Consider the following 19,496-nt stretch of genomic DNA (forward strand, 5'->3'; position numbering starts at 1 on the left):
ATGGGGCAGCTATGGGGCAGCTATGGGGTCTCTATGGGGCATCTATGGGGCAGCTATGGGGCAGCTATGGGGTCTCTATGGGGACTCTAAGGGGCATCTATGGGGCATCTATGGGGTCTCTATGGGGCAGCCATAGGGTACCTGGAAGGGCTGCAGCAGCTCCTCGCTGAGCGGCTCCCGGCTGCTGCTGACCCCCACGCGTGCTATGAGGCATCTATGGGGTCTCTATGGGGCATCTATGAGGCATCTATGGGGTCTCTATGGGGCAGCTATGGGGCATCTATGGGGTAGCTATGGGGCAGCTATGGGGCAGCCATGGGGTCTCTAAGGGGCAGCTATGGGGTCTCTATGGGGACTCTAAGGGGCATCTATGGGGCATCTATGGGGCAGCTATGGGGCGGCTATGGGGCAGCTATGGGGCAGCTATGGGGCGGCTATGGGGTACCTGGAAGGGCTGCAGCAGCTCCTCGCTGAGCGGCTCCCGGCTGCTGCTGACCCCCACGTACGCGTTGAGTTCGGCCAATCGGGGCAGCGTCGCCTCGGCCCGGTTCTGACCCACATCGGCCTCACGTAAATAGAACTGAATGGGAAAGGGGGGAAATGCACCAAAATCCCACAAAATGGACCCAAAATGGGCCCAAAATGGCCCAAAATGGACCCAAAATGGGCCTAAATGGACCCAAATGGACCCAAAATGGACCTAAAATGGACCTAAATGGACCTAAATGGACCCAAAATGGGCCCAAATGGACCTAAAATGGACCTAAAATGGGCCTAAATGGACCCAAATGGAGCTAAAATTGGACCAAAATGGACCTAAAATGGACCCAAAATGGACCTAAATGGACCCAAAATGGGACCAAAATGGACCCAAATGGACCCAAAATGGGACCAAAATGGACCTAAAATGGGCCTAAATGGACACAAATGGACCCAAAATGGACCCAAATGGGCCTAAAATGGAGCTAAAATGGACCCAAAAGGACCTAAATGGACCCAAAATGGAGCTAAAATGGACCCAAATGGACCCAAAATGGACCCAAAATGGGCCCAAAATGGAGCTAAAATGGGACCAAAATGGGCCTAAATGGACCCAAATGGACCTAAAATGGACCTAAAATGGACCCAAAATGGACCCAAATGGGCCCAAAATGGAGCTAAAATGGAGCTAAAATGGGCCCAAAATGGAGCTAAAATGGACCCAAAATGGAGCTAAAATGGACCCAAATGGGCCCAAATGGACCTAAAATGGGCCTAAATGGACCCAAATGGACCCAAAATGGACCCAAATGGACCTAAAATGGACCCAAATGGACCCAAAATGGACCCAAACGGGCCCAAAATGGACCCAAAATGGACCTAAAATGGACCCAAAATGGACCTAAAATGGGACCAAAATGGACCCAAATGGACCCAAATGGACCCAAAATGGACCTAAAATGGGACCAAAATGGACCCAAAATGGGCCTAAAATGGACCCAAATGGGCCCAAAATGGGACCAAAATGGACTTAAAATGGAGCTAAAATGGACCCAAAATGGACCCAAATGGGCCCAAAATGGGCCCAAATGGAGCTAAAATGGACCCAAAATGGACCCAAAATGGACCCAAATGGACCTAAAATGGGCCCAAATGGACCAAAATGGAGCTAAAATGGGCCTAAATGGGCCCAAAATGGGACCAAAATGGAGCTAAAATGGACCCAAAATGGGCCCAAAATGGACCCAAAATCGACCTAAAATGGACCTAAATGGACCCAAATGGGCCCAAAATGGACCCAAAATGGACCTAAAATGGACATAAAATGGACCCAAATGGACCTAAATGGACCTAAAATGGGCCTAAAATGGACCCAAATGGACCTAAAATGGACCCAAAATGGACCCAAATGGACCCAAATGGACCTAAAATGGGACAAAAATGGACCCAAAATGGACCCAAAATGGACCTAAATGGACCCAAAATGGACGTAAAATGGACCCAAATGGGCCCAAAATGGGACCTAAATGGACCTAAATGGACCTAAAATGGACCCAAATGGGCCCAAAATGGAGCTAAAATGGGCCTAAATGGACCCAAATGGACCCAAATGGACCCAAAATGGACCTAAAATGGACCCAAATGGACCCAAATGGGCCCAAAATGGACCCAAAATGGAGCTAAAATGGACCCAAATGGGCCCAAAATGGACCCAAAATGGGCCTAAATGGACCCAAATGGACCTAAAATGGGCCTAAATGGACCCAAATGGACCCAAATGGACCCAAAATGGGCCTAAATGGACCCAAATGGACCCAAAATGGGCCTAAATGGACCCAAATGGACCCAAATGGACCCAAATGGACCCAAATGGACCCAAAATGGGCCTAAATGGACCCAAATGGACCTAAAATGGGCCTAAAATGGACCCAAATGGACCTAAAATGGACCCAAATGGACCCAAATGGACCGAAAATGGACCTAAAATGGGCCTAAAATGGACCTAAAATGGAGCTAAAATGGACCTAAATGGACCTAAAATGGGACCAAAATGGACCCAAATGGAGCTAAAATGGGACCAAAATGGACCCAAATGGACCCAAATGAAGCCAAAATGGACCTAAAATGGGCCTAAAATGGGCCTAAAATGGGACCAAAATGGACCCAAATGGGCCCAAAATGGACCCAAAATGGACCTAAAATGGGCCTAAAATGGGCCTAAAATGGGACCAAAATGGGCCTAAATGGACCCAAATGGACCTAAAATGGGACCAAAATGGGCCCAAATGGACCCAAATGGACCCAAATGGACCTAAAATGGGACCAAAATGGACCCAAATGGACCTAAAATGGACCTAAAATGGAGCTAAAATGGACCCAAATGGACCCAAATGGGCCCAAAATGGACCTAAAATGGACCTAAAATGGGACCAAAATGGACCCAAATGGACCTAAATGGACCTAAAATGGGACCAAAATGGACCCAAAATGGACCCAAAATGGACCTAAATGGACCAAAATGGGCCTAAATGGACCCAAAATGGACCCACAATCCCATTAAATGGACCCAAAATCCCATAAAAGGGACCCAAAATCCCATAAAATGAGACCAAAAATCCCATAAAATGGACCCAAAATCCCATAAAAAGACCCAAAATCCCATAAAAAGACCCAAAATCCCATAAAATGAGCCCAAAATCCCATAAGTGGGGTCTGAATCCCATAAAAGGGACCCAAAATCCCATAAAAGGGACCCAAAATCCCATAAAAGAGACCCAAAATCCCATAAAATGGACCCAAAATCCCATAAAAGAGGACTAAAATCCCATAAAACAGACCCAAAATCCCATAAAATGGACCCAAAATCCCATAAAAGGGACCCAAAATCCCATTAAATGAGACCAAAAATCCCATAAAATGGACCCAAAATCCCATTAAATAGACCCAAAATCCCATAAAATGGACCCAAAATCCCATAAAAGAGGACTAAAATCCCATAAAATGGACCCAAAATCCCATTAAATAGACCCAAAATCCCATAAAATGGACCCAAAATCCCATTAAATGGACCCAAAATCCCATAAAAAGACCCACAATCCCATAAAATGGACCCAAAATCCCATAAAATAGACCCAAAATCCCATAAAAGAGGACTAAAATCCCATAAAATGGACCCAAAATCCCATAAATAAGGCCCAAAATCCCATAAAAGGGACCCAAAATCCAATAAAATGAGCCCAAAATCCCATCAAATGGACCCAAAATCCCATAAAATGGACCCAAAATCCCATAAAATGAGCCCAAAATCCCATAAAAGGGACCCAAAATTCCCTTAAATGAGCCCAAAATCCCATAAAAGGGACCCAAAATCCCATAAAATGAGACCCAAAATCCCATAAAATGGACCCAAAATCCCATAAAATGAGCCCAAAATCCCATAAAAGGGACCCAAAATCCCATTAAATAGACCCAAAATCCCATTAAATGGACCCAAAATCCCATAAAAGAGGACTAAAATCCCATAAAACAGACCCGAAATCCCATAAAATGGACCCAAAATCCCATAAAATGAGCCCAAAATCCCATAAAAGGGACCCAAAATCCCATAAAATGGACCCAAAATCCCATAAAATGGACCCAAAATCCCATAAATGGGGTCTGAATCCCATAAAAGGGACCCAAAATCCCATAAAATGGACCCAAAATCCCATAAAATGACCCAAAATCCCATAAAATGAGCCCAAAATCCCATTAAATGGACCCAAAATCCCATTAAATGAGGCCCATACCACCCCCAAATGGCCCCATATTCCCCCCCCCCAGGCCCTATTAACCCTAATTAATGACTAATTAATCACTAATTAATCACTAATTAACACTAATTAACACTAATTAACCCACCTGTGATGACAGGTCGGCCCATGTCGCGGGCTGGGGGTCGTGTAGGGTGACGGATTTGACCCCCCCCAGGGCTCCATACCCCCCCCAAATGGCCCCATATCCCCCCCCCAGACCCTAATTAATCACTAATTAACACTAATTAACGCTAATTAACCCACCTATGATGACAGATCAGCCCAGGTCGCGGGCTGGGGGTCGTGTAGGGTGACGGATTGGACCCCATAAACCCCCCTAATGACCCCATAAACACCCCCCCCAAAGGGCCTATTAACCTTAATTAATGACTAATTAACACTAATTAACGCTAATTAACCCACCTGTGATGACAGATCAGCCCACGTTGCGGGCTGGGGGTCGTGTAGGGTGACGGATTTGACCCCCCCAGGGCTCCATACCACCCCCATATGGCCCCATATAGACCCCCATTGTTCATTAGGACCCAATTAACACCTAATTAACGCTAATTAATGCTAATTAACCCACCTATGACGACAGATCGGCCCACATTGCAGGCTGGGGGTCATGTAAGGTGACAGATTTGACCCCATAAACCCCCCCCAAGGCCCAATACCCCCCTCTATAACAACTCTCAGTCCCCATTAACCCTAATTAATCACTAATTAACCCTAATTAACGCTAATTAACCCACCTGTGACGACAGGTCGGCCCAGGTCGTGGGCTGGGGGTTGTGTAGGGTGACGGATTTGACCCCCCCCAGGTCTCCATACCACCCCCATATGGCCCCATATCCCCCATAAGGAGCTCATTAGCCCTAATTAACACTAATTAACACTAATTAACGCTAATTAACCCACCTGTGATGACAGATCAGCCCACGTCGCGGGCTGGGGGTCGTGTAGGGTGACGGATTTGACCCCCCCCAGGAACCCATATACCCCCCCATATTGCTCCATATCCCCCATAGGGAGCTCATTAGCCCTAATTAACAGCTAATTAACACTAATTAACGCTAATTAACCCACCTGTGATGACAGGTCGGCCCATGTCGTGGGCTGGGGGTCGTGTAGGGTGACGGATTTGACCCCCCCCAGGAACCCATAAACCCCCCCATATGGCCCCATATCCCCCATAGGGAGCTCATTAGCCCTAATTAACAGCTAATTAACACTAATTAACACTAATTAACCCACCTGTGATGACAGATCAGCCCACGTCGCGGGCTGGGGGTCGTGTAGGGTGACGGATTTGACCCCATAAACCCCCCTAATGACCCTATAACCTCCCCAAATGGCCCCATATAACCACTCTTAGACCTCATTAATAGCTAATTAACACTAATTAACGCTAATTAACCCACCTGTGATGACAGATCGGCCCATGTCGCGGGCTGGGGGTCGTGTAGGGTGACGGATTTGACCCCATAAACCCCCCTAATGACCCCTATAAGCCCCCCAAATGGCCCCATATAACCACTCTTAGACCTCATTAACCCTAATTAATCACTAATTAACACTAATTAACACTAATTAACCCACCTGTGACGACAGGTCGGCCCACGTCGCGGGCTGGGGGTCGTGTAGGGTGACGGATTTGACCCCCCCCAGCACCAGGTTCTTGGCCACCTCCACCCCCAGCCCCCGCAGCCCCGACACCAACACGTTGGACGTCTGCATCCGCTTCATGGCCTCGTGGCCCAGCACGTACCTGGGGGGTAATTAACGTTAATTAGCGTTAATTAGATCGTTAACCAGGGGGTAGAGGGGGTCAGGAAAGGGTTAAGGCCCAGCATGTTCATTAGGGGTAATTAATGGTGTTAATTAGGTCATTAAGGGGGGGTTAGTAGAGGAGAAAGAGGGTTAAGGCCCAGCACGTACCTGGGGAGTAATTAACGTTAATTAGCGTTAATTAGATCGTTAACGAGGGGGTAGAGGGGGTCAGGAAAGGGTTAAGGCCCAGCATGTTCATTAGGGGTAATTAATGGTGTTAATTAGGTCATTAAGGGGGGGGGTTAGTAGAGGAGAAAGAGGGTTAAGGCCCAGCATGTACCTGGGGGGTAATTAACGTTAATTAGCGTTAATTAGATCGTTAACGAGGGGGGGAGAGGGTTAAGGCCCAGCCATGTTCATTAGGGGTAATTAGTGGTGTTAATTAGGTCATTAAGGGGGGGTTAGAAGAGGAGAAAGAGGGTTAAGGCCCAGCATGTACCTAGGGGGTAATTAACGTTAATTAGCGTTAATTAGATCGTTAACCAGGGGGGGAGAGGGTTAAGGCCCAGCCATGTTCATTAGGGGTAATTAATGGTGTTAATTAGGTCATTAAGGGGGGGGTTAGTAGAGGAGAAAGAGGGTTAAGGCCCAGCATGTACCTAGGGGGTAATTAACGTTAATTAGCGTTAATTAGATCGTTAACGAGGGGGTAGAGGGGGTCAGGAAAGGTTTAAGGCCCAGCCATGTTCATTAGGGGTAATTAATGGTGTTAATTAGGTCATTAAGGGGGGGTTAGTAGAGGAGAAAGAGGGTTAAGGCCCAGCATGTACCTGGGGGGTAATTAACGATAATTGGCGTTAATTAGTGTTAATTAGCTCATTAACGAGGGGGTAGAGGGGGTCAGGAAAGGGTTAAGGCCCAGCCATGTACCTGGGGGGTAATTAATGGTGTTAATTAGATCATTAAGGTGGGGGTTAGTAGAGGAGAAAGAGGGTTAAGGCCCAGCACGTACCTAGGGGTTAATTAACGTTAATTAGCGTTAATTAGATCGTTAACCAGGGGGGGAGAGGGTTAAGGCCCAGCCATGTTCATTAGGGGCAATTAATGGTGTTAATTAGGTCATTAAGGGGGGGGTTAGTAGAGGAGAAAGAGGGTTAAGGCCCAGCATGTACCTAGGGGTTAATTAATGTTAATTAGCGTTAATTAGTATTAATTAGCTCGTTAATGAGGGGGTAGAGGGGGTCAGGAAAGGGTTAAGGCCCAGCCATGTACCTCGGGGGTAATTAATGGTGTTAATTAGGTCATTAAGAGGGGGGTTAGTAGAGGAGAAAGAGGGTTAAGGCCCAGCAGGTACCTAGGAGGTAATTAACGTTAATTGGCGTTAATTAGTGTTAATTAGCTCATTAACGAGGGGGTAGAGGGGATCAGGAAAGGGTTAAGGCCCAGCCATGTTCATTAGGGGTAATTAATGGTGTTAATTAGGTCATTAAGGGGGGGGTTAGTAGAGGAGAAAGAGGGTTAAGGCCCAGCACGTACCTGGGGGGTAATTAACGTTAATTAGCGTTAATTAGCTCGTTAATGAGGGGGGGGAGAGGGTTAAGGCCCAGCCATGTTCATTAGGGGTAATTAATGGTGTTAATTAGGCCATTAAGGGGGGGTTAGTAGAGGAGAAAGAGGGTTAAGGCCCAGCATGTACCTGGGGGGTAATTAACATTAATTAGCGTTAATTAGATCGTTAACCAGGGGGGAAGAGGGTTAAGGCCCAGCATGTTCATTAGGGGTAATTATAGCCCTTAGTTAGTTCATAAAGGGGGAGTTTAGTAGAGGGTAAGACCCTATAAAACCCCCATAAGACCCCATAAAAACCCCATAAATACCCCATAAGACCCCATAAATCCTCATAAGACCACATAAAACCCCATAGAATCCCATAAAACCCCATAAAAACCCATAAGACCCCATAAAAACCCCATAAAGCCCCATAAGACCCCATAAAAACCCATAAGACCCCATAAAAACCCCATAAGGCCCCATAAGACCCCATAAAACCACTTAAGACCCCATAAAGACCCAAAAGACCCCATAAAAACCCCATAGAACCCCATAAGACCCCATAAAAACCCCATAGAACCCCATAGAACCCCATAAAAACCCATAAGACCCCATAAAAACCCCATAAGACCCCATAAGACCCCATAAAACCCCATAAGACCCCATAAAACCCCATAAGACCCCATAAAAACCCCATAAGACCCCATAAAAACCCATAAGACCCCATAAAAACCACATAAGACTCATAAGACCCCATAAAAACCCCATAAGGCCCCATAAGACCCCACAAAAACCCCATAAGACTCATAAGACCCCATAGAACCACGTAAGACCCCATAAAAACCCATAAGACCCCATAAAAACCCATAAGACCCCATAAAAACCCCATAAGACTCATAAGACCCCATAAAACCCATAAGATCCCATAAAAACCCCATAGATCCCCATAAGAGCCCATAAAAACCCCATAAGACCCCATAAGACCCCATAAAAACCCATAAGACCCCATAAGACCCCATAAAAACCCCATAAGATCCCATAAAAACCCCATAAGACCCCATAAAACCCCATAAGGGCCCATAAGACCCCATAAAAACCCATAAGAGCCCATAAAAAACTCCATAAGACCCCATAAGACCCCATAAAACCACTTAAGACCCCATAAAACCCCATAAGACCCCATAAAAACCCATAAGACCCCATAAGACCCCATAAAACCACTTAAGACCCCATAAGACCCCATAAGACCCCATAAAAACCCCATAAGACCCCATAAGAGCCCATAATATCCCATAAGACCCCATAAAAACCCCATAGAACCCCATAAGACCCCATAAAAACCCATAAGACCCCATAAAACCCCATAAGACCCCATAAAACCCCATAAGACCCCATAAGATCCCACACTCACAGCTGCCTCGAGTACAGCCCCTCATCGATCTCCGCTTCGCCGCCGTTCTTCGCCATTCCCTGTAGGGTCAGCAGCCATTTAGGGTCACAGCCCAACGTTTGGGGTTATGGGGTCAATGGGGACATTGGGGTCAATGGGAGCAATGGGGTCAATGGGGTCAATGGGGACATTGGGGTCAATGGGAGCAATGGGGTCAATGGGGTCAATGGGGTCAATGGGGTCAATGGGGACATTGGGGTCAATGGGATCAATGGGAATCAATGGAGATCAATGGGGGTCAGTGGGAGCAATGGGGTCAATGGGGACATTGAGGTCAATGGGGTCAATGGGGACATTGGGGTCAATGGGATCAATAGGGTCAATGGGGACATTGGGGTCAATGGGATCAATGGGGTCAATGGGGATCAATGGGGTCAATGGGATCAATAGGAATCAATGGGCTTCAATGGGGATCAATGGGGATCAATGGAGATCAGTGGGGGTCAATGGGAGCAATGGGGTCAATGGGGACATTGAGGTCAATGGGGTCAATGGGGACATTGGGGTCAATGGGGTCAGTGGGGTCAATGGGAATCAATGGGCATCAATGGGCATCAATGGGGATCAATGGAGATCAATGGAGATCAATGGGGGTCAATGGGAGCAATGGGGACATTGAGGTCAATGGGGTCAATGGGGACATTGGGGTCAATGGGGGTCAATGGAGATCAATGGGGATCAATGGGGGTCAATGGGGATCAATGGGGATCAATGGGAATCAATGGGGGTCAATGGGAGCAATGGGGATCAATGGGGGTCAATGGGAGCAATGGGGTCAATGGGGATATTGGGGTCAATGGGGTCAATGGGGATCAATGGAGATCAATGGGGGTCAATGGGGTCAATGGAGATCAATAGAGATCAATGGGGATCAATAGGCATCAATGGGGATCAATAGGCATCAATGGGGATCAATGGGGGTCAATGGGGACATTGAGGTCAATGGGAATCAATGGGAATCAATGGGAATCAATGGGATCAATGGAGATCAATGGGATCAATGGGAATCAATGGGCATCAATGGGGATCAATGGGGGTCAATGGAGATCAATGGAGATCAAGGGGGATCAATGGGGCTCAATGGGCATCAATGGGGATCAATGGAGATCAATGGGGGTCAATGGGATCAATGGGAATCAATGGGAATCAATGGGCATCAATGGGGATCAATGGAGATCAATGGGGGTCAATGGGATCAATGGGGATCAATGGGAATCAATGGGAATCAATGGGCATCAATGGGGATCAATGGGGATCAATGGGGAGCAATGGGAATCAATGGGCATCAATGGGAATCAATGGAGATCAATGGGGGTCAATGGGGTCAATGGGGACATTGAGGTCAATGGGAATCAATGGGAATCAATGGGATCAATGGGGGTCAGTGAGAATCAATGGGGATCAATGGGTGACAATGGGAGACAATAGGGGACAATGGTTGACAATGGGTGACAATGGGTGAGAATGGGTGACAATGGGGGACAATAGGGGACAATGGGTGTCAATGGGGACAATGGGTGTCAATGGGTGTCAATGGGTGACAATGGGTGTCAATGGGTGTCAATGGGGGACAATGGGTGACAATGGGTGACAATGGGTGACAATGGGGGACAATGGGTGTCAATGGGGGACAATGGGGGAAAATGGGTGACAATGGGTGACAATGGGTGACAATGGGTGTCAATAGGGACAATGGGTGTCAATGGGTGACAATGGGGGACAATGGGTGTCAATGGGTGTCAATGGGGGACAATGGGTGACAATGGGTGACAATGGGTGACAATGGGTGTCAATGGGGGACAATGGGTGACAATAGGGGACAATGGGTGTCAATGGGTGTCAATGGGTGACAACGGGTGACAATGGGTGTCAATGGGTGACAATGGGGGACAATGGGTGTCAATGGGGGACAATGGGTGACAATGGGTGACAATGGGGACAATGGGTGTCAATGGGGGACAATGGGGGAAAATGGGTGACAATGGGTGACAATGGGTGACAATGGGTGTCAATGGGGACAATGGGTGTCAATGGGTGACAATGGGGGACAATGGGTGTCAATGGGTGTCAATGGGGACAATGGGTGTCAATGGGGACAATGGGTGACAATGGGTGTCAATGGGTGACAATGGGTGTCAATGGGGGACAATGGGTGTCAATGGGTGTCAATGGGGGACAATGGGTGACAATGGGTGACAACGGGAGACAATGGGGGACAATGGGTGACAATGGGGGAAAATGGGTGACAATGGGTGACAATGGGTGTCAATGGGTGTCAATGGGGACAATGGGTGTCAATGGGTGACAATGGGGGACAATGGGTGTCAATGGGTGTCAATGGGGACAATGGGTGACAACGGGAGACAATGGGGGACAATGGGTGACAATGGGGGACAATGGGTGTCAATGGGTGACAATAGGTGTCAATGGGTGACAATGGGGGGGGACAATAGATAACAACAGATAACAATAGCTAACAATAGCTAACAATAGATAACAATAGCTAACAATGGGTGACTCACGTTGGCGGGGCTGTCGCTGTTGGGGACGTTGGTGACACTGAGGTTCGGTTCTGACCCGGACACGCGGCGCTTCTTCGACAGCGGGGAGCTGGACATCTACCAATGGGAGACGAGAGGGACGTGGAGACAGCCAATGGGAAACAAGGGTGACATGGAGACGGCCAATGGGAATCAAAGGTGACATAGAGCAACCAATGGGTTCCATTGGGTTCTATTGGGTTCCATTGGGTTCCATTGGGTCCTATTGGGTTCTATTGGGTCCCATTGGATCCTATTAGGTCCCATTGGGTCCTATTAGGTTCTACTGGATCCTATTGGGTTCCATTGGGTCCCATTGGGTTCCACTGGATCCTATTGGGTCCCATTGGGTCCCATTGGGTTCCATCGGATCCTATTAGGTCCCATTGGGTCCCATTGGGTTCCACTGGGTTCCATTGGGTCCCATTGGGTGCCATTGGGTTCCATTGGGTTCCATTGGGTTCTATTGGGTCCCATTGGATTCCATTGGGTCCCATTGGGTTCTACTGGGTCCCATTGGGTTCTATTGGGTTCTATTGGGTCCCATTGGTTTCTGTTGGGTTCCATTGGGTTCTATTGGGTTCCATTGGGTTCTATTGGGTTCTATTGGATCCCATTGGGTCCTATTGGGTCCCATTGGGTTCCATTGGGTCCTATTGGGTCCCATTGTGTTCTATTGGGTCCCATTGGGTCCTATTGGGTCCCATTGGGTTCTATTGGGTCCCATTGGGTCCTATTGGGTTCCATTGGGTTCTATTGGGTCCCATTGGGTCCTATTGGGTTCCATTGGGTTCTATTGGGTCCCATTGGGTTCCATAGGGTTCCATTGGGTCCCATTGGGTTCTATTGGGTTCTATTGGGTCACATTAGGTCACATTGGGTCCTATTGGGTCACATTGGGTCCCATTGGGTTCTGTTGGGTTCCATTGGGTCCCATTGGGTTCTGTTGGGTTCCATTGGGTCCCATTGGGTTCTGTTGGGTTCCATTGGGTCCCATTGGGTTCTGTTGGGTTCCATTGGGTTCCATTGGGTCCCATTGGGTTCTGTTGGGTTCCATTGGGTCCCATTGGGTTCCATTGGGTCCCATTGGGTTCCATTGGGTTCTATTGGGTCCCATTGGGTCCCATTGGGTTCCATTGGGTGCCATTGGGTTCCATTGGGTTCCATTGGGTCCCATTGGGTTCCATAGGGTTCCATTGGGTCCCATTCGGTTCTATTGGGTTCTATTGGGTCACATTAGGTCACATTGGGTCCCATTGGGTTCTGTTGGGTTCTGTTGGGTTCCATTGGGTCCCATTGGGTTCTGTTGGGTTCCATTGGGTTCCCTTGGGTCCTATTGGGTTCCATTGGGTTCCATTGGGTTCCATTGGGTTCCATTGGGTCCCATTAGGTTCCATTGGGTTCTACTGGATCCTATTGGGTTCCATTGGGTTCTATTGGGTTCCATTGGGTCCCATTAGGTTCCCTTGGGTTCTACTGGATCCTATTGGGTTCCACTGGGTTCCATTGGGTTCTACTGGATCCTATTGGGTCTCATTGGGTTCCATTCGGTTCTATTGGGTTCCATTGGGTCCCATTGGGTTCCATTGGGTTCCATTGGGTCCAATTGGGTTCCATTGGGTCCCATTAGGTTCCCTTGGGTTCTATTGGGTCCCATTGGGTTCTATTGGGTCCCATTGGGTTCTATTGGGTCCCATTGGGTTCTACTGGGTTCCATTGGGTCCCATTGGGTCCCATTGGGTTCCATTGGGTTCCATTGGGTTCCATTGGGTTCCATTGGATCCTATTAGGTCCCATTGGGTCCCATTGGGTTCCATTGGGTTCTACTGGATCCTATTGGGTCCTATTGGGTTCTATTGGGTTCTATTGGGTCCCATTGGGTTCTATTAGGTCCCATTGGGTTCCATTGGGTTCCATTGGGTTCTATTGGGTCCCATTGGGTTCTATTGGGTCCCATTGGGTCCCATTGGGTTCCATCGGGTTCTATTGGGTCCCATTGGGTCCTATTGGGTCCCATTGGGTTCCATTGGTTCCCATTGAATTCCATTGGTTCCCATTGGGTTCCATTGGGTCCTATTGGGTTCTATTGGGTCCCATTGGGTTCTATTGGGTCCCATTGGGTTCTATTGGGTCCCATTGGGTTCTATTGGGTCCCATTGGGTCCCATTGGGTTCTACTGGGTCCCATTGGGTTCTATTGGGTTCCATTGGGTCCCATTGGGTTCCATTGGGTTCTATTGGGTTCCATTGGGCCCTATTGGGTTCTATTGGGTCCCATTGGGTTCTATTGGGTTCCATTGGGTCCTATTGGGTTCTATTGGGTTCTATTGGGTCCTATTGGGTTCTATTGGGTTCCCTTGGGTTCTATTGGGTTCTATTGGGTCCCATTGGGTTCCATTGGGTTCTATTGGGTCCCATTGGGTTCTATTGGGTTCTATTGGGTCCCATTGGGTCCCACTGGGTTCTATTGGGTCCCATTGGGTTCCATTGGGTTCTATTGGGTTCCATTGGGTTCCATTGGGTTCTATTGGGTTCCATTGGGTTCCATTGGGTTCTATTGGGTTCCATTGGGTCCCATTGGGTTCTATTGGGTCCCATTGGGTTCCATTGGGTTCCATTGGGTTCTATTGGGTCCCATTGGGTTCCATTGGGTTCCATTGGGTTCCATTGGGTCCCATTGGGTTCTATTGGGTCCCATTGGGTTCCATTGGGTTCCATTGGGTTCTATTGGGTCCCATTGGGTTCCATTGGGTCCCATTGGGTTCCATTGGGTCCCACTGGGTTCTATTGGGTTCCATTGGGTCCCATTGGGTTCTATTGGGTTCCATTGGGTTCTATTGGGTCCCATTGGATTCTATTGGGTTCCATTGGGTGCCATTAGGTTCTATAGGGTCCCATTGGGTTCTATTGGGTTCTATTGGGTCCCATTGGGTTCTATTGGGTTCCATTGGGTGCCATTGGGTTCTATAGGGTCCCATTGGGTTCTATTGGGTTCTATTGGGTCCCATTGGGTTCTATTGGGTTCTATTGGGTCCCATTGGGTTCTATTAGGTCCCATTGGGTTCCATTGGGTTCTATTGGGTCCCACTGGGTTCCATTGGGTTCTATTGGGTTCCATTGGGTCCCATTGGGTTCCATTGGGTTCCATTGGGTTCCATTGGGTTCTATTGGGTTCCATTGGGTCCCATTGGGTTCTATTGGGTCCCATTGGGTCCCATTGGGTTCTATTGGGTTCCATTGGGTTCCATTGGGTTCTATTGGGTCCCATTGGGTTCTATTAGGTCCCATTGGGTTCCATTGGGTTCTATTGGGTCCCACTGGGTTCTATTGGGTTCCATTGGGTCCCATTGGGTTCTATTGGGTTCCATTGGGTTCTATTGGGTCCCATTGGATTCTATTGGGTTCCATTGGGTGCCATTAGGTTCTATAGGGTCCCATTGGGTTCTATTGGGTTCTATTGGGTCCCATTGGGTTCTATTGGGTTCCATTGGGTGCCATTGGGTTCTATAGGGTCCCATTGGGTTCTATTGGGTTCTATTGGGTCCCATTGGGTTCTATTGGGTTCTATTGGGTCCCATTGGGTTCTATTAGGTCCCATTGGGTTCCATTGGGTTCTATTGGGTCCCACTGGGTTCCATTGGGTTCTATTGGGTTCCATTGGGTCCCATTGGGTTCCATTGGGTTCCATTGGGTTCCATTGGGTTCTATTGGGTTCCATTGGGTCCCATTGGGTTCTATTGGGTCCCATTGGGTCCCATTGGGTTCTATTGGGTTCCATTGGGTTCCATTGGGTTCTATTGGGTCCCATTGGGTTCTATTAGGTCCCATTGGGTTCCATTGGGTTCTATTGGGTCCCATTGGGTTCCATTGGGTTCTATTGGGTCCCATTGGGTTCCATTGGGTCCCATTGGGTTCCATTGGGTTCTATTGGGTCCCATTGGGTTCTATTGGGTCCCATTGGGTTCTATTGGGTCCCATTGGGTCCCATTGGGTTCCATTGGGTTCTATTGGGTCCCATTGGGTTCTATTGGGTCCCATTGGGTCCCATTGGGTTCTATTCGGTTCTATTGGGTCCCATTGGGTTCTATTGGGTGCCACCCCATTAATGAGGTTCCCAATTAACCCCCCCATGCAAATTAATGAGCTCCCTGCTAACGAAGCGCCCTCGTTAACAGTTCCACGTTAATTACTAACTTCTTAGTTACTACTTCCTTCATTAACAAGTTTCATTATTATGCACAGAACTCCCATTAAACCCCATTAATAACATTCCCAATTAACCAGTAGCTCTAATTAACATCATCCCTAATTAAGTCTCCCCCATTAACATATAATTAAAGCCATCAATCCCCTTCATTAATCACCCCCCCTTCATTAACTAATTACCCCCCTTCTTTAATCACCCCCTTCATTAACCAACCCCCCTTCACTAATTACCCCCCCTTCACTAATTACCCCCCCTTCATTAACTAATTATCCCCTCAATTAACCCTCATTAACCCCCCCTCATTAACAAACAACCCCCCCACGTCACTAATTACCCCCCCTTCATTAACTAATTACCCCCCCTTCACTAATTACCCCCCATTCATTAATCACCCCCCTTCATAAACCTCCCCCCCTTCATTAACTAATTACCCCCCCAATTAACCCTCATTAAGCCCCTCTCATTAACAAACAACCCCCCCCACATCACTAATTACCCCCCCTTCATTAACCACCCCCCCTTCATTAACTAGTTACCCCCCGTTCACTAATTACCCCCCTTCATTAATCACCACCCCCTTCACTAATTACCCCGCCCTCATTAATTACCCCCCCTTCATTAATTACCCCACCTTAATTAACTACATTAATCAACCCCCAACACTAATTACCCCCCCTCATTAATCACCCCCTTCACTAATTACCCCCCTTAATTAACTAATTACCCCCCCTTCATTAACCACCCCCCCTCATTAACAAACAACCCCCCCCTCATTAACAACCCCCCCTTCACTAATCACCCCCCCTCACTAATTACCCCCCCTCACTAATTAACCCCCCCCATTAACTAATTAACCCCCTTAGCTAATCACCCCCCAATAATTACCCCCCCTCATTAACCACCCCCCCTGCACTAATTACCCCCTTCATTAACTAATCACCCCCCCTTCACTAATTACCCCCCTTCATTAACTAATTACCCCCCCTTCATTAACTAATTACCTTCCCTTCATTAACCACCCCCCCTCATTAACAAACAACCCCCCTCATTAACCACCCCCTCACTAATTACCCCCCCTCATTAATTACCCCCCTTCATTAACTAATTACCCCCCTCATTAACTAATTACCCCCCCATTAACCACCCCCCCCTCACTAATTACCCCCCTCACTAATTATCCCCCCTCATTAACTAATCACCCCCCCTCACTAATTATCCCCCCTCACTAATTACCCCCCCATTAACTAATTACCCCACTTAGCTAATTACCCGCCCTCATTAACAAGCAACCGCCCTCCTCATTAACCACCCCCTTCACTAATTCCCCCCCTTCATTAACTAATTACCTCCCCATTAATCACCCCACTCTCATTAACTAATTACCCCCCCCTCATTAACAAACAACCCCCCCCTTCATTAACCACCTCCCCTCACTAATCACCCCCCCTTCATTAATTACCTTCCCTCATTAACAAACAACCCCCCCTCATTAATCACCCCCCCCTTCACTAATTACCCCCCCCATTAACTAATTACCCCCTTACGCTAATTACCCCCCCTTCATTAACTAATTTCCCCCCCATTAACTAATTACCCCCCCTCACTAATTACCCCCACATTAACTAATTACCCCCCCATTAACTAATTACCCCCCTCACTAATTACCCCCTCATTAACAACCACCCCCTCATTAGTTACCCCCCTTCATTAACTAATTACCCCCCTCACTAATTACCCCCCCCTCATTAACAACCCCCCCCTCATTAGTTACTTCCCCTTCATTAACTAATTACCCCCCTCACTAATTACCCCCCCATTAGCTAATTACCCCCCTCACTAATTACCCCCCCATTAACTAATTACCCCCCTCACTAATTACCCCCCCCTCATTAACAAACAACCCCCCCCTCATTAGTTACCCCCCCTTCATTAACTAATTACCCCCCCACACTAATTACCCCCCCCTCATTAACAAACAACCCCCCCTCACTAATTACCCCCCCCTCATTAACAACCCCCCCCTCATTAGTTACCCCCCCTTCATTAACTAATTACCCCCCTCACTAATTACCCCCCCATTAACTAATTACCCCCCCTCACTAATTATCCCCCCTCATTAACTACTCCCCCCCATTAACTAATTACCCCCCCTCATTAATCACCCCCCCTCACTAATTACCCCCCCTCACTAATTACCCCGCCTTCATTAACCACCCCCCCTTCATTAACTAATTACCCCCCATTAACTAATTACCCCCCCTTCTTTAAGCACCCCCCTTCACTAATTACCTCCCTTAATTAACTAATTACCCCCCCTTCATTAACTAATCACCCCCCTAATTACCCCCCCTTCATTAACCACCCCCCCTTCATTAACTAATTACCCCCCCCATTAATTACTCCCCCCCCCATTAACTAATTACCCCCCCCCACTAATTACCCCCCTCTCACTAATTACCCCCCCCATTAACTAATTACCCCCCCTCATTAACAACCCCCCCCTCATTAGTTACCCCCCTTCATTAACTAATCACCCCCCTCACTAATTACCCCCATTAACTACTCACCCCATTCCCCCCCATTCCCCCCCATATCCCCATGTCCCCCTATCGATCCCCCCCGTCCCGGTTCGGCTCTTTCCGTCTCTTTTCGGCTCTTTCCGCCCTTTCGGTCCGTACCAATGGCGCTGTCCAGGCCCCGCGCCGGGTCCCGCCCGCAGCTCTCGGCTCCTCCGCGACAAGATGGCGGCGCCGCTCCCCGCCGCTCCCCGCCCCGCTCTCTAAGCCCCGCCCATCCCCTTCCTTCCTATTGGACACCGCTTAGTACCTCTCCTCCTATTGGATGGACTGAGGAAGTAGGGAGGGACTTCCGCTAGCTTTCTGCTCTCTGATTGGTTCAAAGCTCTCGCCCCGCCCTTCCTCCCTCAGCGGACGGTGCGGGATGGGGGAAGCCACGCCCTTCTTCCTCCTTGATGACGTCATCACGCACTGACGCAAGGGGCGGGACTGACGTCATCGCGCACAGACGTAAGGGGCGTGGCTTCGTGACACAGCAGCGCGCCTACGGAAGCCGGGAAGGGTCAAAAAGGACGAGGCGCACGTTGGGCCTTATAGGGCCATATAGGGTCATATAGGATCCTATAGGGCCCTATAGGGGGCGGAGGTTGTAATGGGGGCGGCTTTTAGGGCTCTATGGGGCCTCACAGCTGCCCTATAGGGACCGAAAGACCCCATAAAGTGGGGCAAAACGGGTCTATATGGGATCCTGGTCTCTATAGGGTCTCTATGGGGTCAATATGGGATCCTGGTCTCTATAGGGTCTCTATGGGGTCAATATGGGATCCTGGTCTCTATAGGGTCTCTATGGGGTCTCTATGGGGTCTCTATGGAGTCTCTATGGGATCCTGGTGTCTATAGGGTCTCTATAGGGTCTCTATGGGGCCAATATGGGATCCTGACCCCTATAGGGTCTCTATGGGGCCAATATGGGATCCTGGTCTCTATAGGGCCGGATTTGGGGTCTCTAGGGGGTCTCTATGGGATCCTGGGCTCTATAGGGTCTCTATGGGGTCTCTATGGGATCCTGGGCTCTATAGGGCCGCATTTGGGGTCTCTATAGGGTCTCTATGGGGTCAATATGGGATCCTGGTCTCTATAGGGCCACATTTGGGGTCAATATGGGGTCTCTATGGGATCCTGGGCT

At 48.5% G+C, this 19,496-nt stretch overlaps 1 protein-coding gene across 1 annotated transcript in view; it reads right to left on the reverse strand.

Moving 5' to 3' along the window:
- LOC146751053 (ubiquitin-like modifier-activating enzyme 1) overlaps positions 1 to 18,609 on the reverse strand; it is a gene marked incomplete at its 3' end in the record, with an annotated part of 39,364 nt that extends 20,755 nt beyond the window's left edge. The window contains exons 1-5 of the mRNA XM_085535710.1: positions 18,473 to 18,609; positions 11,571 to 11,666; positions 9,010 to 9,068; positions 5,877 to 6,045; positions 446 to 580 (exon numbers count right to left, since the gene is read on the reverse strand). Of these exons, the coding sequence (XP_085391836.1) occupies positions 446 to 580; positions 5,877 to 6,045; positions 9,010 to 9,068; positions 11,571 to 11,666 (459 nt within the window). The remainder of the gene's footprint in view (positions 1 to 445; positions 581 to 5,876; positions 6,046 to 9,009; positions 9,069 to 11,570; positions 11,667 to 18,472) is intronic.
- Positions 18,610 to 19,496: the final 887 nt, after the last annotated feature.

This window comes from Coturnix japonica, unplaced genomic scaffold (assembly GCF_054131305.1).
Source record: "Coturnix japonica strain WE unplaced genomic scaffold, WE-NBRP24 Scf158, whole genome shotgun sequence".
Lineage (NCBI taxonomy): Eukaryota > Metazoa > Chordata > Aves > Galliformes > Phasianidae > Coturnix > Coturnix japonica.